The sequence below is a fragment of the Protopterus annectens genome, chromosome 12.part0, assembly GCF_019279795.1.
Source record: "Protopterus annectens isolate FY-2018-M chromosome 12.part0, PAN1.0, whole genome shotgun sequence".
NCBI lineage: Eukaryota > Metazoa > Chordata > Ceratodontiformes > Protopteridae > Protopterus > Protopterus annectens.
Window position 1 is genome coordinate 96,763,024 of NC_056746.1, and position 22,676 is coordinate 96,785,699.

Sequence of the window (22,676 nt, forward strand, 5' to 3'; positions counted from 1 at the left end):
TAGTGATGAGGTGTGCCACATAGAAGGATTTCCTGACTGTTGAGGCGATGTGGTTATCGAAGGTGAGACCACTGTCCACCTGTGTCCCTAAGTCTCTTATCACACTTTCAGTGTTTAGTGAACTGCCACCTATATGGTAATTCACGGATACATGTTTTTTCCCAAAGGGGATAACTATACATTTCTTGGCATTGAGCTTGAGTCCATGGCTCTGGCACCAAGCATCCGTTTCTGTAACGCCCTTTTGTAGAATATCCACATCATTTGGGGATTCAATAATTGCTCCCAGTTTGCAGTCATCTGCAAACTTTGTTATCCAGAGTCCCTTAGTGTTGGCCTGTACTTCAGAGAAGTAGATGCCAAACAAGAGTGGTCCAAGGACTGAACCCTGAGGTACTCCACTTGTCACTTGTCTGGATTTGGAGTTGGCTACTTTTACAGTGTGGGTTCTATCAGTAAGCCAGTTAGCAACCCATTGGGTGATGTAGGGATTAATGCCCAGCTTAGTAAGTTTATCTATGATTCCAGAGTGAGGGATGGTGTCAAAGGCATTGGCAAGGTCTAGATAGGCTGTGTGGACCACCTTACCCTTGTCCATGGCTCTAGAGACTGATTCGAATAAGTCAATCAGGTTCAGGAGACTAAAGGGTAAAGATACAGCTTCATACAGGCCCATTCCAATACTAAACCATGACTGTAAAATGTTTATGTCTACAATGGCTAAAAGAATGGCAAAAGTGATACCAAAATTGATAGATATGGATTAATGTGGCTTTGTGGAGGGGAAACAAACATTTCACAACATTAACGGAACATTGATGATCCAGAAGGAAGCAGAATGTAAGAAAATACCCTTGTTGTTAGTGGGTCTTGATGCAGAGAAAGCATTTGACAGAGTAAGCTGGGACGTTATAAGCAAGGCAATGGAAGCATTTGTATTCTCTGATAAAACCATAAGGTTGATTAGGAGGATATATGAAGTATCAGAGGTGAAAATAAAACTGCATGGGTTCCTCTCTAATATTTTCCACTTGAGCAGAGGAACCAGGTAGGGGTGTCCTCTTTCCCCTTTGTTACTTACATTATATTTAGAACCACTGGCAAAGAAAATGAGTGACTCAGAAATTCAAGGATATAACTGGTATGGTAGTCAAGAAAAACTGGCTCTATTTGCAGATTATATTTTATAACTGACAAAACCAGAAAAGGACATTTAAGCATTATGGAATATTTTGAGACAGTTTCATATCTTTTCAGGATACAAAATTAATGAAGCTAAAACAAAGGCAACAGCTGTAAATTATGTACCCAGACATGAATTGGTCCAGCAATATCCATATTTATGGGGACATGATAAAATGAAGTGCTTAGACGTATGGATTAAAAAGGATTCTGGTGTGGCAGCTAAGGATATGTGGGAAGAGACTAAACAAAAGATAATACAAAAACTGAGAAACTGGAAGCTTTGTTATATGGATATGGATAGTAAGATACAAGCAGTTAAAATGTTTTTAGTCCCTTTAGTTTTATACACAGGTCAGGCATACTTTTATCAACCGGAGGAGAAGTTGTGGGTAGCAATTAATAAAGCACTGAAGGACTTTATCTGCGAAGGGAAGATGGCAAGGGTGATGTGGAGTAAGCTGATTCTTCTAATAGAACAAGGCAGATTGATTTAAAGGGATATTTCAGGGCTGCACAGTGAAGGCTCCTGTATGTAGCACAAGCAGAAACCTATAATTCAAAGTGGAAAGGGATGATGATGAAACAGGGTGGAAGCTCAAGAAACAGGGAGAGACTAGGGTTTTGGATGCAGACCTTTAAGAACAATAACAATAATCATACAGAATATTATATTCATAAAATAGCAGAAAGTATTCTAAGAACTAAACCAACATGGGAATGGAAAAAACAGATTCTGCCAACAGGGATGACTGCAATTACAGATACAGACAACAGGCAAGGGGGGCTGGAATTTATTGAAGAAAACTGGCAAAGGAAGGAAGGTATTGGGAGCAAATAACTAGAGAGGGAAAGGTAATAGAATGGGAAGATGCCAAAAATGTATTTGGACAGCAGGTTAGAGATTGTCTTCTTAGCAAGGATTGATATTGGAATATATGCAAGGATAAAGAAAGAAAGACCAGCACTGGTAGAGTTTTTAGTAGCATGTAGAACAGAAACTGCTGTCAAAAAATGAACAATTAGTACAGTATATAAAATATTGCATGATAACTATAAGAATTAATCACAGGAGGTTAGAGAGCATTAGGAAGAGAGAGACTGGATAAGTGATTCAGTAAGAAACAATGGGGGATATATGTGTGATGATGTGAGGTATTGCCAGCTATGCCAGGAGATGTAGGGCAGTGGATGTGTAACATATGCTAGCATAGGTAAATGGAGTTTTGTAAAGAATTATATGTCATTTGTACATCAAACTGATTTGTACAAGTGCTTGTGTTGAATGTGTATTTCTAAAGCTGCTTGTGTTAAAATATACAAACAGTGGGTCCTGCTGGACAGAAAAGAAATACACCTGTATGTCAGGCTGTATTGTAACTGCTGAAATTAATATATTGTAACAGAGGACCCTAGAAGAGAAGACGTTAATCTCAGTCTAGCTACCTTTGAAAAATAGTCTGAAATTAAATTACCTGGCTTAGGTCATAAAGATCGTATCTTACAGTTCTGATTGCAGCCAGAGACAAAATGACTGTGAAAACCAGGACTAGGAATCCTACTGTATTGTCCTTAGCGGTGACATAATTGCTACCCAGGAAGGGTGGAAGTTTTTGATATGATTTTATAGCTTCAAGATGCTATAACACATCTTAGCAAAACTATGTGTGTGCATGGTAACACATATACACAAGAGTCTTGCTCAGTTGCTATTTGGAAGATTCTGACTTAGTTGTTAGTAAAAGGGGTAGTGTGCAGGGGTGGCTCCTGCTATAGGACTGCAGGACTGCAGCCCTCCCACCTGTAAAATGAATAAAAGAAATAAAAAAAAATAAAATTGAAATTAAAAAATAAAACAGTTTCACGGACTCTGAGCATGCATGCATGGTTCCTGACTGCTGTGTTAGGCAGACCAGAACTCCATGCACACATGCATGCTCATTTCTGAGCTCCAGACTGCTCTCTTAGGCAGTCCAGATAGGGAAGGCAGGAAACTCCGCCCTTCCAGCTCAAAGCTCTGTGAGGTGACAACCGCACAGACCGGAAGGTCTCCGGACTGCATCACCCGCAGGCAGGAGGCTCCAGCCTCCTCACATCTCGTGGGACAGGATGCTACAGCTATCTTGCAGGAGACCCATGCACGGGCTGTTACAGACAGCTGAGCTGCAGAGTGGATCGACTGGTAGAAGACTTCAGGATTTAGTAGCTGAGCTGCAGAGTGGATCGGCTGGTAGAAGACTTCAGGATTAGCTGGGCTACAGAGTGGATCGGCCGGTAGAAGACTTCAGGATGCTCCAGCCATTACAGACAGGAGGATTTAGCTGGGCTGCAGAGTGGATCAGCTGATTGCCACCATTATGGAGGACAGGTAGTGTGTGTGTATCGACTGATTGCCACCATTATGGAGGAGTGTGTGTGTGTGTGTATCAGCTGACCGCCACCATTATGGAAGAGTGTGTGTGTATGTGTGTGTGTGTGTGTGTGTGTGTGTGTGTGTGTGTGTGTGTGTGTGCATGTGTAATGCCCCAGGTGCTACATGGTGGTGGGTAGAGAATAAGGCTTGAACCCTGTACCTTGGGCCCAGGTGGCAAGAGTCTGAATTCCCTACCCACCACCATTTGTAAAAATGTTGCAGATTTTTCCCTCATACTTGTTCTGTTCCTCATAAAATCTGTGGTTTCTGTATTTTTGTGTCCTTGCAAAACCAGTAGTGCATTGGTGCAGTGGTAGCATTGTTGCCTAACAACTACATGTTCTCTGGTTTGATTCTTGGCTGGGATGCCTTACCTTCTGTGAGGAGTCTGTAAGCCCTCCCTGTTTTTGTTCCCTCTAGTGTCCTCCCATCTTACAAAGACATGTGTCTGTCTGGAGTGTTTCTCCCTGGGCCTCTGCTAAAAATTAGCTTTTGTTCCAAGTCAGACTTTCCTGGTTAACAAATGTTAAAAATGACATGCATTTGAATATCAGACTTCATATTCTTCAGAAAGTGCACGGTAACACAAAAGCTTTTATTCTAGCAATTTTCTAAGTGTGTAAGATGAATATTTGAAATTTGTCCCTATTTTTGGGACTGTATTCCCCCATTATTGGCTTCATCCAGGTTTTGTGCTAAGGTTAAGAACTGAATTCACTGAATATGTTTGGGGGCTATATTCTCCCCAATACTGGCTTTATCCGGGTGTTTTTTGCTAAGAGGTTGAGAGTTATGATGAGAACTGAATTCACTGAATGTTTGGGGGCTGTATTCACCCATTATTGGCTTTGTTCAGGTGTTTTGTGCTAAGAGGTTGACAGCCGTGCTATGATGAGAACTGAATTCACTAAATGGTAGCCATTTAAGTTTCCGTCTTCCTCTTTCACAAAACAGCTGATTTGGCATAGTGGTATGTTGCTCTGACTGTTTTGCACAGGGTCCTGGGTTTAAGGTTTGGCACTGAAATGTATGGTGGTAGCACAGCATTTTATTCTAGCAACTTTCCAACATTATACAAGCAATGTTTAAAATGTGTCCCTGGTTTTTGGGCTTTTGCCCCCCCCCCCCCACACACACACACACACAATAAACGTTGGCTTTTTCCAGATTTCTTTGTGCTGCAAAGTTCAGAGATACAGTTGAGTGAGTAGGTTTTACAAGGAGCTAAGAGCTGCAGGGGAGCAAAAGTATACTGCTGCTTATGCTGACTCTGCTTGCATTGTTAATAGCCCAACAGGTAGTATACTTGCTTTTGATGCAGAAGGCTGTGGGTTCTACTCCCACAGTTAATAGATGCATTGCTGATACCGTACTGTTTTGCAAAAGGGGTGGATTCTGCACTCCTTTTTGGCAAAGATACCTAGTAACTATGAACCTGTTATCAGTTTGCCATCCATTCCCTATTGCAATATTGCTAGCTTATCATTTTTTTAGTGTAAGATAGGCAATTTATTCCTCAAGGACAACAGGCACTTTATTTGCAGATGAAACAATGAAATACAAAATTGTTTGCTAGCAGCAACCTCTTCATTAGTTACAGATCTCTTTAATGTGGAATTATTTGGATGACTTTTACTTCTTCAGAGATTGTGCATATGTACTGATACTGGTGGACTGTAGAAGTTTGAGTAGACTTTTATGACGGAAATGTTCTGAATTGGGCAGTTTTGTCATTACTGGTGCATGCATTTTGTTTCATTGTTTACTGGAAAAATTTCAAAACAATACATTTAAAACACCTTCTAAAACTGTGCTGTATTGTACAAGGAATATAATTTAATACAATCAGGAAGGTGTATGAAAGAGCATGTGTTTGTTTCGTGTGCAAGGGGCCTGTGATTTGAAAACAGCTCAAACCCAAAGTTAATCTGCCAATGGCAAAATGTATTTTCTTTGAATGTGGGTTTCAATGCTGTTTCAGTGATTGTGAGTTTTCAAGGGCAGAGAAGTTTTAATGCTAAGTCTGTTCTCATTGTGAGACTGCATTGCTTTGTTTAGCAGATATGATATCTATTAGTGTTTGCACTGTAAAATGCAAAATAAAACTTTCAAATGAAGTCCAGATCATCGCAGAAGTACAGCAGTATGCACATTAGTGTTTATGGTAAATGGGGTGAAATAGCCAAGTAATGGTTCATTGGAATGGCTGCGGGGGGGGGGGGTGGCTCCATTCGACCATGATTTTGTGAGGGGGGGGAGGGCAGCAAACTCAAAGACATCCCCAGCTGAATTATACCTCTCAACTGTCCAGATTTTTGCAGAATGAATAGATTTTTGCTTCTTATTTTTGGTTTTTCCTCATAAAATTTGTGGTTTTCTGTCAAATAATTTAGGAATGAAGTCACTAAATAATGACAAGACACTGAGTTTCAGACTTCATAACCTTCAGAAAAATGCATGCTAAAGCAAGACTTGTTATTCAATCAACTGTCTCAGTTTATACAAGAGCAATTTTTAGTACTGTTTATATGTTCCCCCCATATATTTGGCCTTGTCCAGATTTCCTGCATTAACAGGTTGAGAGGTACATGCAAATAAATTGCTTTGTAGAATTAGGCATATCCAAACCTCTCAACTGTCCCCGATTTTGGCTCAAAATGTTGCTTTTCCCCTAATAATCCCTCTGCAAAATGGCAATTTTGGAAGAAAACATGGAGGGTTTACAATTAATAAATAACTGTAATAATCAGTTATAGATTACTTTTATTTCAGAAATGCATGTAGATTTTTTTTATTTTGTCAGCTGCTCAAGTTAGCAGTACTAATATTAAAAAGTGTCCCTTCTTTGACAGGTTCCCAGCTGTATTGTGTGGCTATTTTATATTTTTGAATCACATTTTTGGTCCATTTTTCATAAAATTGTGTTTTTTTGGCAAATTTGTGGCAAATCATTAAAGACTGAAGTTAGAAAATAATGACAGACATTTCAGTTTCAGATTTCATACCCTTCAGAAAATTTATACTAATGCAAGACCTACTATTCTATTATCTTTCTAAGTTTATAAGAGCAATATTTAAAAAATGTCCTTATTTTTTGGGCCTTTGTCCCACTTCTATGTATGGCTTTGTCCAGATTTCTTGCTCTGAGGTTGAGAGGTATGACAAATGTGTCAGGGCCATCGCAGTCAGCCAGAGACATTTCAAATTGTGACATACTTGTTGCACCCCACTCCCCCATGTAGTGACTCTGGATGTGTCCAAGCAAGTCAAGGAGCAGTTATGCAGTGTAAATGTGCAGACTATTCCCCCATCCAAGGTAAACACAAGTACTACAATGGCTTTTCACCTGTCCTTGATTTTGCAGAATGTTCTGGTTTCTGTCATATTTTTATACTGTTGATTTATGCTTATTATTATTCAGAAAGTGCTTGTTGCTGTGTGATTAAGTAGCAGTGCTTTAATGACCATCTGGTAAGCTTGTCTGAGATTTTAAGATGCAAGTAAGTTTTAATAAGCATACTGTTAAAGAATTGCCAACATTGAAAGCCTTTCTGTTGTTGCCATACAGAGAAAACTTACATAACTAGATAACATATAAGCCTTGGGTATTGAAATGCATATGACAGTATTTGTAATAAAGGACAGGATTACATTATTTTAAGAGCTCATTACAGGCGTTACCTGCAAACTAAACAGAATGCCAATCTATCATGTGTGGTCCATATCCTGTGCAGTAATCCTTTAAGCAATGTATGTTGAGCTTGTTTCCTGTTTGCTTTTCATTTTTTGCTTTGATCATGTTTTCCCCATGAAACAAGTAGATAGTTGTTGTCAGGCAGCAAGTCTTTTTTGGATAAGAAACATTTTTACAAGTGGAGGTATCACAGAGAGCTACTTTCAGCATGTTACTTGGTACTTTAATAAAGCTGAATATAAATTATAATTAGAACTGGAGTACACATCCAGAGTCACTACATCGGGGAGTGGGGTGCAACAAGTATGTCACAATTTGAAATGTCTCTGGCTGACTGCGATGGCCCTGACACATTTGTCATACCTCTCAACCTCAGAGCAAGAAATCTGGACAAAGCCATACATAGAAGTGGTTTGAGTTGAGTGCTGCTTGTTTTTCTTATACTTGATTTTGACTAGCATTCCAGTAATGTATTTAAAAAGTAATTTATTTTTTCATGCCTCACAACCTTTTTGTTTCCATCTAGATATTAAGTAAGCTGTCATGCAGCCAATAGATTGAAATATGCTTTTTCTTCTACACTTCATTTTGTCTTGATTGGACTCTCATAATGATGGTTTGGCACCCAGGGCAGAGTATTTAATTAAAGTTACAGTTTTTGTGGTTTTGAGTGTAGCTCCTCCGCTTTCTAGTTGGCCACACCCATTCCCATTGATCCCATCCATTCAGCTGTCTCCTGCAGTCCCCCTTTGATTTGACGTCACCAGCCGTCACTGGTAGTGTGGGAACCAGAAGTCAAGTGATGAGATGTATGTGATGTCATTCTATAATCCAGCAATGAAATGATGTTAGCCGAGACAGAAGTCTCAGGACAGTCTGTTTTTGAAACCTGACAAAGATGGATCAATCACCCACATCATCTTGCCTTGCTTTAGTAAGTAACAAGGGAATAGTAATTCTTTAGATCAGACAGGAAAATATAGTGATTAATTAAGTATTGTTTTTCTGTATCTGTGTGAATCTTCCTATCTGTGTTATTTTTAATATTTCCTGTGATTGAAACCCTGGTGTTTATTGTAAATAGATATTTAGTATTTTCATTTTTTATTATTTATTATTAAATATGTCTAAACTTTTCATTGTGGCTGGTCTTTTTGAGAATATTTTAACCTTTGAGAGTACTTATATTCATTTGGTGTCACTGTGTCTGCTCCTGAAAGTCTTGTTACATTGTCCAAACACTACCATTTGTGTTAGTATTAATTTTACTCAGTATAATTGGGTACTTCTGTAAGAGCTTTACAGTAGCTGGCCTTGGAGTGTTCTTGTGGCAGTATCTACCTTATAGTCTTGGCAGAGGGGTAATAGCTGGTAAATCTGTGCCAGCCTTTCTGAGGTGTGTGTGTGTGTGTGTGTGTGTGTGTGTGTGTGTGTGTGTGTGTGTGTGTGTGTGTGTGTGTGTGCGTGTGTGTGTGTTAAAATCAAATCTCAAAGAGTGTGTGTGTCAGCTGCTTAGAGCAGTGACACAGACTACTGGTTTCACAGAGATGGTGGTGAAGGACTTGGCTTGGAACACTCGGTTGAGGACACAACTCTACAGCTGTGTCGGTGGGGATTCATATTTGGGGGCTTGGAGAGAAGACAGAGAGATAGAGAGAAACCCAGCCCCTGGACTGAGTGTGCTCCATGTGTGCTCTTAAGGGAATTTGTGCTTGGTGCAAAGAGCTGCATCTGAAAATACTGTGTGCATCTATTTTTGTTCCAAGTGAATGTCCCTCACCATTGGTAAGGATTGAGACTCCTTGATTACTGGCTCAGAAGAGGGAAGTTTTTCTGCATAGCCGCCTATTTTGAGCATTTTCTGGCTTGTTAAATTTGATTTCTGCATTAGTAACTGTATTTAGAGCACAACCTAGAGCTGTTTACTGAATTTCCTGTTTGCACTTATTTTTAAAATCGTTTTTTTCTCAAAACTTGCATTTTATCTGTCTTTGGCCTAGCACTCTTGTGTGGGGTCATTTACTGCACTGTTATAACTTGCTGATACTTGTTAACCTCTGCTATCTCTGAAAAAACAAAAAAAAAAAATCTTGCTTTTTTCCCACTTTTCTGAGATTTAAAAAAGTTCATTTACAGGCTTCCTGTTCTTGAACTGTTTGTAAGTTTCTGTGAGGCCATTTTTTGCTTGGGCTAAAGGAAAGTCTCTCTGTTGATCAGTGGCAGTGAAAAACATTGAGCAGCCTGTCTGCCCCTGTGGGAGTGGTTACTGACTTGAAACTGTACTTTTATTGGCCATTCTGGGTCAATTCCAAAACTCCTTCATCTTCCTCTCTTAAAACCCTCTTTTGCGCGGTTTTGTGCGTTTTTGAGCATAGCGCAACAACGGGCAGCGCCGCCTAATTGGGTTTAAACTATTCCTGGCTCCACAAAGTCTGCTCTTCACTTTTCCCTTAGAACTGCTCTATCTCTCAATTTAAACACCATATTCTCATTCTAAGGCCCTTCACTGGTCCAATTAAGTAATCCTACAAGTTAGCACTATTAAACCATAAGCACTACTTACTCTTATACTCTCTACGATTACCCTGTCCTCTATTGGTCCATCTTAAATTCAGTTTCCCTATTACTCTAGCATGTCCAAAGGTCAGTCAATGGTTTCCTCTCCAGTCCAGCTGGTGAATCTGGGAATTGTGAGGCAATGTTACAACTGTCTCATGTACACGGACAACCCTCTCCTCCTCCAAACAGGTTCAAATATATGTGAGAGATGCAACTATTTAGCCAAACTGGAGGCTGAGCTCTCTCATCTCAAAACTGGTGTAACCAGTCAGGAGGAGAAGGTAACCTCACACAACACAATTCCAGTATCACATAGTCCCACCACATCAGCGAACCAAACACATAAATACACAAAAACATACTCGGAGGCTCTAAATAAAAATCTACCTAAGCAACAGAGACCTCCAAAGCAGACATCCAAGCAAACGCTACCTCAAAACAAAACACACACAACACATAACCCACAAAGTCAGTGTGCCAAGCAGCCACAGCCCTTAAGGCTGAATAACACACCTGATACTCTTGTTATAGGTGACTCTATTGTCAGACACACTGGCGTCCGCTCACCAGGCTGAATAAAGAGAAGGTCACAGTGAGCTGCCTGTCGGGCGCTAGGATCCGCCACATAACGCAAGCACTCAGGTCACTCCAAAGCAAATACAAATATGACTCAGTCATTGTACATGCTGGTGTGAATGACCTGAGACGTACCTCCCTGGACTACATGAAAAGAGACATAGAGGAGCTCTCTGATCATGTAGCCTAGGCTGGTATGACCCTGACCTTGAGCAGCATCTTACCCTCACCTAGAATGATGCCACAGTACAAAGACAAAATGATCGATTTTAACAATTGGCTAAAATTTTGGTGTCATTCAAAGGGGATCCAGTGTCTGTCAGCCTGGGATGACATGCTCGACAAGCCACGTTGCTTTGCTAGGGACGGCTTGCACCTGTCACCACTGGGCTTTTGGATATTGGCAAAGGCTCTTGCCACCCCCATAGTGCCTTTTTTAGGCAAGGCTCAAAAGTCAAACCCACCCCATAGACAGCACAAGGAACAAGAAGCTAAGGGTAATGCTGCTAAACGCCAGAAGTCTTAACCTCAAGATGCACGCACTCGAAGCTCTCCTCAGTATGGAGAACATCGATATCTGAGCAGTGACAGAAACCTGGTTCAAGGCTCCAGAGAGCACCCCAGCACTACCAGGCTATACCTCATATCATGCTTTTCGGCCCCAAAACCCAGACCGAACCACAAAAGGAGGGGGAGTTTCCATATTTATCAAGGATATCCACACCTCCAGGTTAGTGGCATTGCACGAAGTATCGGAGACCATCCATGTGCAACTAACAGTGGGCAAGACTGCTTTTCAGTTTATAGCATCCTACAGACCACCCTCTCAAAGTCAGGAATCCCATTCGGCTTTCCTGAAAACATTGGAGAACATGAAGATCTCTCCGAACACCATTATATTGGGTGACTTCAACTACCCAAACATTGACTGGAAGCACTACTCAAGCCCCAGCACCTTAGCCCAAAGATTCCTGGAAATTATAAACTCAAATGCTATGGAACAACTAGTCACCACTCCCACAAGAGGGGACAACATACTAGACCTGATCATTACCAACATGGGGACTCTATGCTCCACACCAGAAGTATATCCCTCATTGGTAAGATCAGACCATAAATTAATTTCACTGGATGTCCACATCCCGACCCCACCCCAGCCCAGAAAACCACAGTGAAAAACTTCTCAAAAGCAAACTTCTCACTTCTCAAAACCGAAGTGGAATCCTTCAAGGCCCCAGGGCCAGTGGAAACTACAGCCCAAACTGCAGAATCCTATATAAATGCATTCTACGGACATCTCCAGGAATGCATGGATCATGCTATCCCAAACAAAACCAAGACCCAATCATCCAAAGGCAGGCATCCAGTCTGGTGGACCCCTGCCATAAATAAACTGTACAACAGAAGGAGGAAGCTACTACATGATAGAGCAAAATCCCTAATAGGGAAGGCATCTCTGATCAGTACTAGCAAAAAATTACAATCCCTCATAAAATCTTCCAAGGCCAGCTTCGAGAGAAAAATTGCACAGGACACCAAAGACAATCATAAGGCTTTTACAGTTATGTTGGAAACCTGGGATGCAACTCCCAGACTTGTTCTGAGTTGATTCTAAACGACAAAAAATACACTGAACCCACAGACATCACCAATATCCTGGCAGACAGGTTCAGTGCAAACTTCTCCACCCCCAAAAGAGCAAATATCTATCCCAGCAGAGGGCTGCCTCCCAAACATCTCAGATGCTCAGGTGAAGGCTGCCCTCTCCAAAGCAAAAAACACTGCTTCCATGGGACCAGATGGTGTCCCAGGTTGCGTCCTACATGAACTACAAGAGGAACTAATCCCTCAAATAAAACAGCTATACAATCTCAGCCTCACTACAGGATATGTGCCCACAGAATGGCGTACAGCAACAGTGGTCCCACTCCACAAAGGTGGAGCATCTACGGACCCTGGAAACTATCGCCCCATAAGCCTGACTAGCTTAGTCTGCAAGGCTATGGAGAGGATCATCATAGAGCTCATAAACAAAGACATTGGGGACCTATAGACACTAGATCCTACCCAGTTCAGCTTTGTCAAGGGCAGATCCTGCCTTTTGAACCTGGTTGACTTCTTTGAAACAGTCACCAAAGCCATAGATGAAGGGAAGGTAGTCCACACAGCCTATCTGGACCTTGCAAAGGCATTTGACACAATACCCCACTCGGGCATCATAGATAAGCTATCCAGCTTAAATATAAACCCCTATGTCACAAGATGGGTCGCAAACTGGCTCAAAGACAGAACCCACAGAGTGAGAGTTGCTGGAGCCATGTCAGACTCAAAACCGGTCACAAGTGGCGTCCCACAGGGTTCTGTCCTGGGACCACTCTTGTTCGGTATATACTTTTCCAAGGTACAGGCAAACGTGGGAGGACTATGGCTCACCAAGTTCGCAGACGACTGCAAACTGGGTGTCATAATCAACTCTCCAGCTGACACAAACATCCTTCAAAAAGGTCTCACAGAGACAGATAACTGGTGCCAGCGCCATGGTTTAAAGCTAAATGCCAAAAATGTATAGTCATACCCTTTGGCAAAAACAATGTGCCCACAAATTACCACATAGGCGGAAACCCATTAAGTACAGAGAAAGTTATTAGGGACCTGGGGACCCAAGTTGATAGCAATCTCTCCTTTGAAAACCAAATTGCCAAAGTGGTTAGAAAGACCTTCTACATAGCCCACCTCATCACGAAGGGTTTCACATCTAGATCAAGAGAGGTAATCGTGCCTTTATTCATCCCTCATCAGGCCCATCATAGAATACAATGCCCCTTTTGGGATGTACCTTACCCGACACCTGCAGCAATTAGAAAGACCCCAAAAGTATCTCACCAAGAGGATCAAGGGTCTCAAACTGATGCCATATACTGCTCGGTTAAAAACTCCAGCTCTACTCAGTTGCATACACGCCTACTTGAGGCGATCTATGCCTGACATACAAAGCTATGTCAAATCCAGAATTAATGGACATGCTCCACCTCAGTAAATCTAAATCCCTTAGAGCCACACGCTCGAGGGACTTGAACCTCAGCACAGAAATAAATAGAACTTGCTGGAGGGACAGGTTCATAACCCAGAGGCTCCCTATGCTCTGGAATAGAATTCCAGTTCATGTGAGGCAGAGCACCTCACTGAATCTCTTCAAGAAGAATCTCGATAAGTGGATGGGGGATCGTAGGTTTGTCCCAGGGATTACTCCCGTGTCACTATTAGACAGAAGCACAGTAAACTAAACCTTAAAAATGGGCACAGTATACTCAAATCAAGGGGTGGCGTAAGCCATACAGAATCGGGCTAGGCTTATAATTGCCCCAGGGCAGATAGCCTTGTATGAACCTATGAACCTATATAAGTCTCTCAAATGTGTGACAAAATCTAGAAGATTTAGGATTTTTGATTGGGAATGTTTACACAGGTATTTTTATACCCCAAATAGACTCCAGGAAAATTTTCCTGAGGTAGACAGCAAATGTTGGAGGTGTAATGAGGAAGAAAGAGATAATTGGGGAACATATTTTCTGGGACTATAACAAGTTGGCAGACTTTAAAGAGTCCCTGCAGGCTACTCTATCAGAGAAACTGGGTGAGCAAATTGGTGTATCTAGGAAAATGATTTTTCTGAGCCACGATGCAGAATTGGAACTGTCTTGACATATTAAGGCCTTGCTGAGTCTAATTATGGTGACTACCAAAAAAGCGATTACTAGAAAATGGAAATCAAAGTCTAAACCAACTGTATTAGAAGTACTGATTATATTAACTGAGATAAAACAACTGAAACTGGGATCTTTAGAAAAAGGTAGGAGCAAATTACATAGGAAAAAATGGAAATTGTGGGAACAATATATACAGGGGAGGAATGAGGTTTAAAAGAAGGCAGGATTTGACTGAGCTATGTAATGTTTGACTGATAATGATTGGGTAGGTTATAAGTGATGTATAATGTTTGCAACTAAAATTATGTCAATATGGTTTGTGATGCGTAACTCTTGCAATTAAGATTATGCCAATATGGTTTCTTTTCATTCATATAAATGTATGATTGCCTATGTCATAAGTGATAATTTAATAAAGATGTTTCTTGTTTAAAAAAAGGGAAATTGGCTAGGCTTAAAATGGCCATCAATGGCAGCTAGCCTAGTACTTAACTATGGGGTCTACTTTATATCGACAAAAGATAAAAATTTCAAATGCTCACATGAGCGTAAATTCAGCAACTCGAAATCGCTACCCCCCGCTAAATATGTATTCCAACTCTGAGATCACACTACAGTGAGGAAAGGGCAAATATTCCAATCTTCCCTGTACTGCAATCCAAAAAAAAAATAAATATTGACTTGTTGAATTTCCACTCATGTGAGCATTCGACATTTTGATCTTTCGTCGATATAAAGTGGATCCAACTATGAACCTATAAGCACAAGACGGGAAACACTTCCAAGGTTATATAACAAAAGTTGTTATGAAGGCTAAACAGGTTCTACAGTTAAATCACTGATAAAGACAAGGAAATGTTTGATGTAATCCAATCTGCAGCATGAAACAAACTTGAGTATAATTCAAGGGCAATACAACATGTACCACAAGGTGTAGCATGGCATCTGTTCTGAGGTGCATTATATTAAAGACAAGCAGCAGTTATTTATAAGTTACAGATTTCTACAATCTACACTATGCTGCTACAACAAAATGCACAATCTTCACTTTTCTTGTCACATGCAAAACTAGAACTAATCAACCCATAGTGAATAACCCAAGAAAGCTGCACTTATTTTTGTTTACTTGATAAGAAATAGGGAAGAGACTGCTAGGAAGTCTTATTATAAAAACGTTTTATTTAAGCCAAAGGCATTTACACATTGCTTTCTTTTTCAAGAATTCATATTTTTTTCTTAAAGACCAGGAGACCAATGTACTTCCTGTTAAAATAAGGGAAGCTAGTCCTTCTTACAGGTTCCAGAACCAAGAATTTTAGTTGCCTTCCAAACTGCCCTAAGTAATTCAGTACCCACAAGGTATCACTAAAGACTTATTATAAAAGTACTAGAGATCTCAGTGGACACTCCAGCATTTGGTAACTTTCTCCATGGATCTGCCAGAAACATCTGGTGCCTCAACAATCAGATATGATTACTGTTTTGTTATTAATTTTGTGTTAGTGATTGTAAGAGCCATCCCTCCGACACTGCAACAGAAGTTAAGATTGTACATTACAAAATCAGAGCACAAATCAGGGATGAGAGAAATAAATAATTATGGCAAGAATGCTGGGATTTCCTCAGGTTAGGTGCATTATTGGTAATGTAACTGGGTGACAGCATCATACAAAGTAAAACTTAAAACTGTAAGCTTGTTCTGCAAACATCAAGCAAGAAAATAAAACTACTAGCAGAGGCTGAGTTAATCATAGACTACCTCTCAACTCCAGCAGGACCAATTTTATCTCCCAGAGTTCCTTGTGGTTCTGTTAAAGGCACATCTTCTTCATCTGAGGAGCCAGCAGTCGAAGACTCTTCATCACTGTCTGCCAGTATAAACTCACGGGGTTTTGTTCTGAAAAATCAAATTCTTTATATTAGTGTATTTGACTAATCTTTAATTTGTTTACCAGGGTAAAGCATTGATTCTTATGGACCAATTGTAGGTTCAGCCTGGGGCAAATGCAACACATATAAACAGTGAAATAATATAAACAAGTGTGAACAAATTGTATGACAGTACAAAATGTGACAATGTAAAACAACTGTGGTATAAAGAACAAAAAAACATATGTACAGACTGAACAAAATATACTTGGAGAGAGAGACAGAGAGAAGGAATGAAAGATTGTTAAAATATAACATACTATGTAATACAGGCTCAGAGTTCATAAATGATTAACATCAATTAAGGATGTTCATTTGGGATTAAATTGTGGATAAGCTACTTTGCTCTCTAATTTGTCCATCTGTAATTCACGCTCACAGTTTCTCTGAATCTTAGAATGGTTTGTAGTGTTATATTTTTTCCACATCTTTTTTTCAGCCCATAATATGCCAGGCATCAGCCACCTGGAATCCAGATGGCCTACTCATTCCTCATGAGTGAAATCCAGCAACACAGGGCTATTATGCAAGCAGCTGTTTATATTATGTTTAATTCTAACTTCACTGCTTCATGGCACGCTAATGCTCACATATGCTACAATGCCACCTCAATGAATGATGTACACTTCTGTGCATGAGTAGAACTGCAGCCACTGTGCTGATGCACAGTTTGGTGGGCATGCACATCATGATACCTGTGCTACATTCTATGAACTGCAGCCACTGTGTTGATGCACAGTTTGGTGGGCATGTACATCATGATACCTGTGCTACATTCTATGAACTGCAGCCACTGTGCTGATGCACAGTTTGGTGGGCATGCACATCATGATACCTGTGCTACATTGTATGAACTGCAGCCACTGTGCTGATGCACAGTTTGGTGGGCATGCACATCATGATACCTGTGCTACATTCTATGAACTGCAGCCACTGTGCTGATGCACAGTTTGGTGGGCATGTACATCATGATACCTGTGCTACATTCTATGAACTGCAGCCACTGTGCTGATGCACAGTTTGGTGGCCATGCACATCATGATACCTGTGCTACATTGTATGAACTGCAGCCACTGTGCTGATGCACAGTTTGGTGGGTATGCACATCATGATACCTGCGCTACATTCTATGAACTGCAGCCACTGTGCTTATGCACAGGGTTGGTGGGCATGCACATCATGATACCTGTGCTACATTCTATGAACTGCAGCCACTGTGCTGATGCACAGTTTGGTGGGCATGCACATCATGATACCTGTGCTACATTCTATGAACTGCAGCCACTGTGCTGATGCACAGTTTGGTGGGCATGTACATCATGATACCTGTGCTACATTCTATGAACTGCAGCCACTGTGCTGATGCACAGTTTGGTGGGCATGCACATCATGATACCTGTGCTACATTGTATGAACTGCAGCCACTGTGCTGATGCACAGTTTGGTGGGTATGCACATCATGATACCTGCGCTACATTCTATGAACTGCAGCCACTGTGCTTATGCACCGGGTTGGTGGGCATGCACATCATGATACCTGTGCTACATTCTATGAACTGCAGCCACTGTGCTGATGCACAGTTTGGTGGGTATGCACATCATGATACCTGCGCTACATTCTATGAACTGCAGCCACTGTGCTGATGCACAGTTTGGTGGGTATGCATATCATGATACCTGTGCTACATTCTATGAACTGCAGCCACTGTGCTGATGCACAGTTTGGTGGGTATGCACATCATGATACCTGTGCTACATTCCATGAACTGCAGCCACTGTGCTGATGCACAGTTTGGTGGGCATGCACTTCATGATACCTGTGCTACATTCTACAACACCCAGTAATGCAGCACATGAAACTATCCCCCTTCTTCTAAAATAGATGAGCTAGAATTTAGCCCCCTCCCCAGCTGGCTCTTCCAGCACCTGATAAATTAAGCACGACACATCTGAGTCACAGCCACTGTTTTATCCCAGTCTGCCACAGAGCCACCATATTTAGATTTATCAGCAGTGTTCCATATACTTGCCTCATAATAATTTGTTGCTTGCATTCTGTTATTATTACTTAAAGGATCACTATGGGCAAAAGTGGTTGTGCGTCTGTGAGTGCACACACACACACACACACACACACACACACACACACACACACACACACACACATATACACACACATATATATATATAGGTCTACCCGACATCATCGAAATCCCACATCATCGAATCCCAGATCATCGAGGCGAGAATATTGAAATCCCGGTTCATCAGATCAGAGGAACAACAAAGATTTTCTCAGGGTAAGTAACCTGTTGTGCAAGACAGTGAACTTTGCCCTTTTCTCAACTATCTCTGAGTTTGTATATTTAGTTGGGGTAGTGTGGGGGGGTGAGGATGTAGCCCTCCACCTGGGTAGGTTAGAGATGGTGTGGTTTATGTTTTGTTTCTTTTTGGGTAAGTGGTTACTTTTCCTGGGAAGATCTTCATTGTTCTGCTGGTTCAGTGAACTGCGATTTCGATATTCTTGTCACAATGATCTGGGATTCAATGATGTGGGGTTTCGACGATTTGAAGTAGATCCATATATACATATACACACACATACATATATATATATATATATATATATGTATATATATATATATATATATATATATATATATATATATATATATATATATATATATATATATATATATATATATATATATATATATATATATATATATATATATATATATATATATATATATATATACACACACACACATACATACATATATATATATATATACACACACACACATACATCTATATATATACATATACATATGGATATGACTCTACTTCAGTTGCTCGAGTTACTATAACATCGAAACTGAAATTATCAAAATGATAACTACGAATGTTCACAAGACCGACTGTGCGCAAGAATGAAACCCATAAGACTGATTCATTTTACAATCTTATGGGTTTCATGCTTGCACACCATCGGTCATGTGTATGTTCATTGTTGTCGTTTCAATAATTTCGGTTCTAATGTTATGGTAACTTGGGAAACTGAAGTAGACCCATTTATATATATATATATATATATATATATATATATATATATATATATATATGAGATTTATCACTGCACACATTTAATCCCAAACTGAGACGCTATTGTTTTTCGATGGTATAGTTGGTCAAATTATATAATGGTCAAAGTTCATTAGATCAGCTCTAACAGAATTCCTGGGCTTTTTCCTTTCTTCATGTCTGTGTGGCCCTGTAGTTTCATTTAATTGTCAAGGGTGTAGGAGCAGAGTCCCCATATGGGTGGGTGGGGAGGGTAAAACCCTCCATGTAAAAGTTCTTTGTTTTTCTTTTGGTATTCAAAAATGAAGCATATTGATTTATGTTTGTGATTACTTTTTCTAATGATTTTAGTGGCAGTTAATAACAATTGTCAATGAGTTTTTTTCAGTAGTTTTTGTGTTTCAATCAAACTCATCATAGATTATTCATTATAAACTTGTTTAGACACACACACACACACACACACACACACACACACACACACACACACACACACACACAGACAGTGGATATAAAAAATGTACACACCCCTGTTAAAAATACCAGGTTTTTGTGATATAAAAAAATGAGACCACAATAAATCATTTGAAAACTTTTTCCACCTGTAATGTGATCTATAACCTGTACAATTCAATTGAAAAACAAACAAATCTGTTAGGGGAAAAAATATAAAAAATAAAAAAAGTACAATAGGCTGGTTGCATATGGGTGCACACCCATAAACTAATACTTTGTTGAAGCACCTTTTGATTTAAATGGAGACATCTACCCTATTGCTGAATTAGAGAATTGTAAGAATAACTTAAAATATTAAAACATAATAAACTAAAAAGAAGAGCATTGGATGAGGTTTTGAAAAAAAATAAATCAATGTTATTAAATGGTGTTACAGTGCTGGAAAAAGAAGATATTTTGATACTTGTTGACTCAACAGTAAAACAGGCTATCAGAAAATTCTCTGACTTAAATCCATTTAGAATAATGCTTTCTTCCTTACCTGGCCTGAAAATTAACTGATGTTCTGAACTTATTGTAAAAAATAATCAATAATATTGGTTATAAACATTTGGTACTGCATGCATGTTGGTACTGATGACTTCAGGTCAACACCATTAAATGAAATATACAGTCCTGTGGGCTCTGGAAACTCTGGAAAATGTAATATATGAATAACATTTGATGAAATAATATCTACTCAAAGATGGACAGATTACTGTTATACTAAGGCGCACTAATTTAATACTTAGCTTAGACAACTGGACTTAGTTTATGATATTTCTATTCTGAAATTCTGGGAAAACTTTATTTATGATATGAAAATGTCTAGTTATTATAAACTTCACTTAAGCATTATGGCTGAGTGTTTTTATTGGTGAGAATAATACAGCTAGTTTTGTATGGTATCAAAAAGCACGGCGCAAAGAAGAGAAGGTTTTGATAATACTATGAGATGCTACTTGTGCAATGCTCACAGTCTGGGCAATAAACATGACAAATTAAATCTATTATTACGTAAGGAAAGTTTTAGCAATGTAACCATTACAGAGGTATGGTCTTCATTAGATATTTGATGAGGAAGTCCCGATTTTGGAGAAGAAAGCGCTCAATCGTTTTTTATGTGGTGTTAATAAATAGTAATTTTAGTGTTTTAGTATCGTTTTATAAAGTTGAATCGATCCTGCTGTTTTTCTTCAGTGCTCTTGGACAGTTTTACTTCATTAAATATTTATTATAGTAGAGATAAATCCAGAGATGAAGGCATTTTGATCTGGGTTCATAGTTCCATTCCATCAACAGTAATATTCTCCGATGATATTAGAGAAATAGTTGCTATAGATATGTTTTCAAATTCTTATACAATTAGATTTGTGGTATGTTAATGAAGCACTAGTATGGATAAGAATGTTCATAAAGAGTTTTGGGATATTTTAAATAAGTATCTAGATCATAAGAATGCTCTTAAAGGAAAATTTTAATTACCTTTATATAAACTGGGATACATTTGGCACATCTAATCCATATGCCAGGCATTTTTTTGGATATATTAAGTTTCTACCAATTAACACAAATAGTGAGTGAGAAAACAAGAGACAAAAATATTTTTGATTTAATGGCCTCTAATATTCCTGAAGAATATGAAGTGATCTAGAAAAGGACATCTATTGGGCAAATCTGATCATAAGTCCATGATATTTTCTCTGTGTAATCAAATCTATCTTTATAGCACCGTCAAAACATTTAGGGTTAGACTTTTTGGATTTTGAAAACATTAAAAATTAAATTCGCAAGGTTAACTCGAGGATTTTAGGTACAAATAAAGATGATGATGGATATCATGTTTTGCAACAATTTTTAAAGTATGAGATGATTGCTACATTTGAAAATTGTCAGTAAACTTATAATCAAAAATTAGCTAAATGGAGGACTAGAAAAATAATAAAATGATATAAAAAGAAAAAGGTGCATTCATTTATATCAAATATTTCCTGTCTCTCACAATAAATCAAAACTAAATAAGGTTTCATCTTCTAAAAATTCAAAAGGCTGAGTATGAAATGAAGTTATCTACCAGGACAAACAATATGGCCTATTATAGCTCCAGTAATTCATTCAGAATGAGTAGAAGCCATACTTCATTAATAAAATTCAATACTGAAGTTATTACTGATATAAGTAGGATTGTTTACATTTTTAATAATCATGTTTGCAGTATTGATGACAACCTGGATAATATTAGAGATCTGATAAAAAATGAATTTATGAGGCAACTGCCCAAAAACAACTAAGACAATGATTCATACATCCTTTAGAAAGATCATAAACAATATATCAATATGTCAAAACAATATGCTAGCTATTATGATTAAAATGGATAGCATTTTATTACCTCTACCATTAAATATTTTAAACACATAACTGTAGTACCAAATTTATGGAAAATATTAAATATTATACCAATATTACAGAAAGTTAAAGCCTCAGATATAAGTAATTATAGGTCAGTGAGCCTTACTTCCATCATTTGAAAATGTTTTATGAGATGTGTTATTGATTTGGTAAATGTCCTGAAATTGCTGATGTATATCAGCATGGGTTCTTAAAGGGTGAATCCACATTAACCAATTTGATAGACTTTTATGAACAAGTCATAATAGCTACTAATGCTGGTTTTCCCATGCTATTATTTTTTTAGATTTAGCAAAAGCATTTGGTTTTCTAAATCATTTCTCCATTTGCAACATATTGTGTGATATGGACTATAATCAAATTGATAATTAATTGGCTCACAGATATAAATCAATGTGTGGCATTAAATGGGTATACTTCTGACTTTAGGAAAATACACAGAGCTGTACCTCAGGGCTCGGGGCTCAGTTCTATATTGTTTAATTTGTTTTTCTCTACTATACCAATAAATCATTTTGGTTGAATAAATACATAGATAACTGTAAAACAAGTTTTGTAATATTGAGTAACAAAGATTATGAAGAAATCATTCTATATTTATGTAAGATTAGTACATGTGCATCTG

At 38.9% G+C, this 22,676-nt stretch overlaps 1 protein-coding gene across 1 annotated transcript in view; it reads right to left on the reverse strand.

Annotated features, from left to right (window-relative positions):
* The window catches only part of LOC122816372 (testis-expressed protein 2-like), a 434,050-nt gene that overhangs the window by 126,037 nt on the left and 285,337 nt on the right, over positions 1 to 22,676 (reverse strand). Inside the window, exon 9 of the mRNA XM_044089116.1 lies at positions 15,891 to 16,028. Coding sequence (XP_043945051.1) covers positions 15,891 to 16,028 — 138 coding nt within the window. The remainder of the gene's footprint in view (positions 1 to 15,890; positions 16,029 to 22,676) is intronic.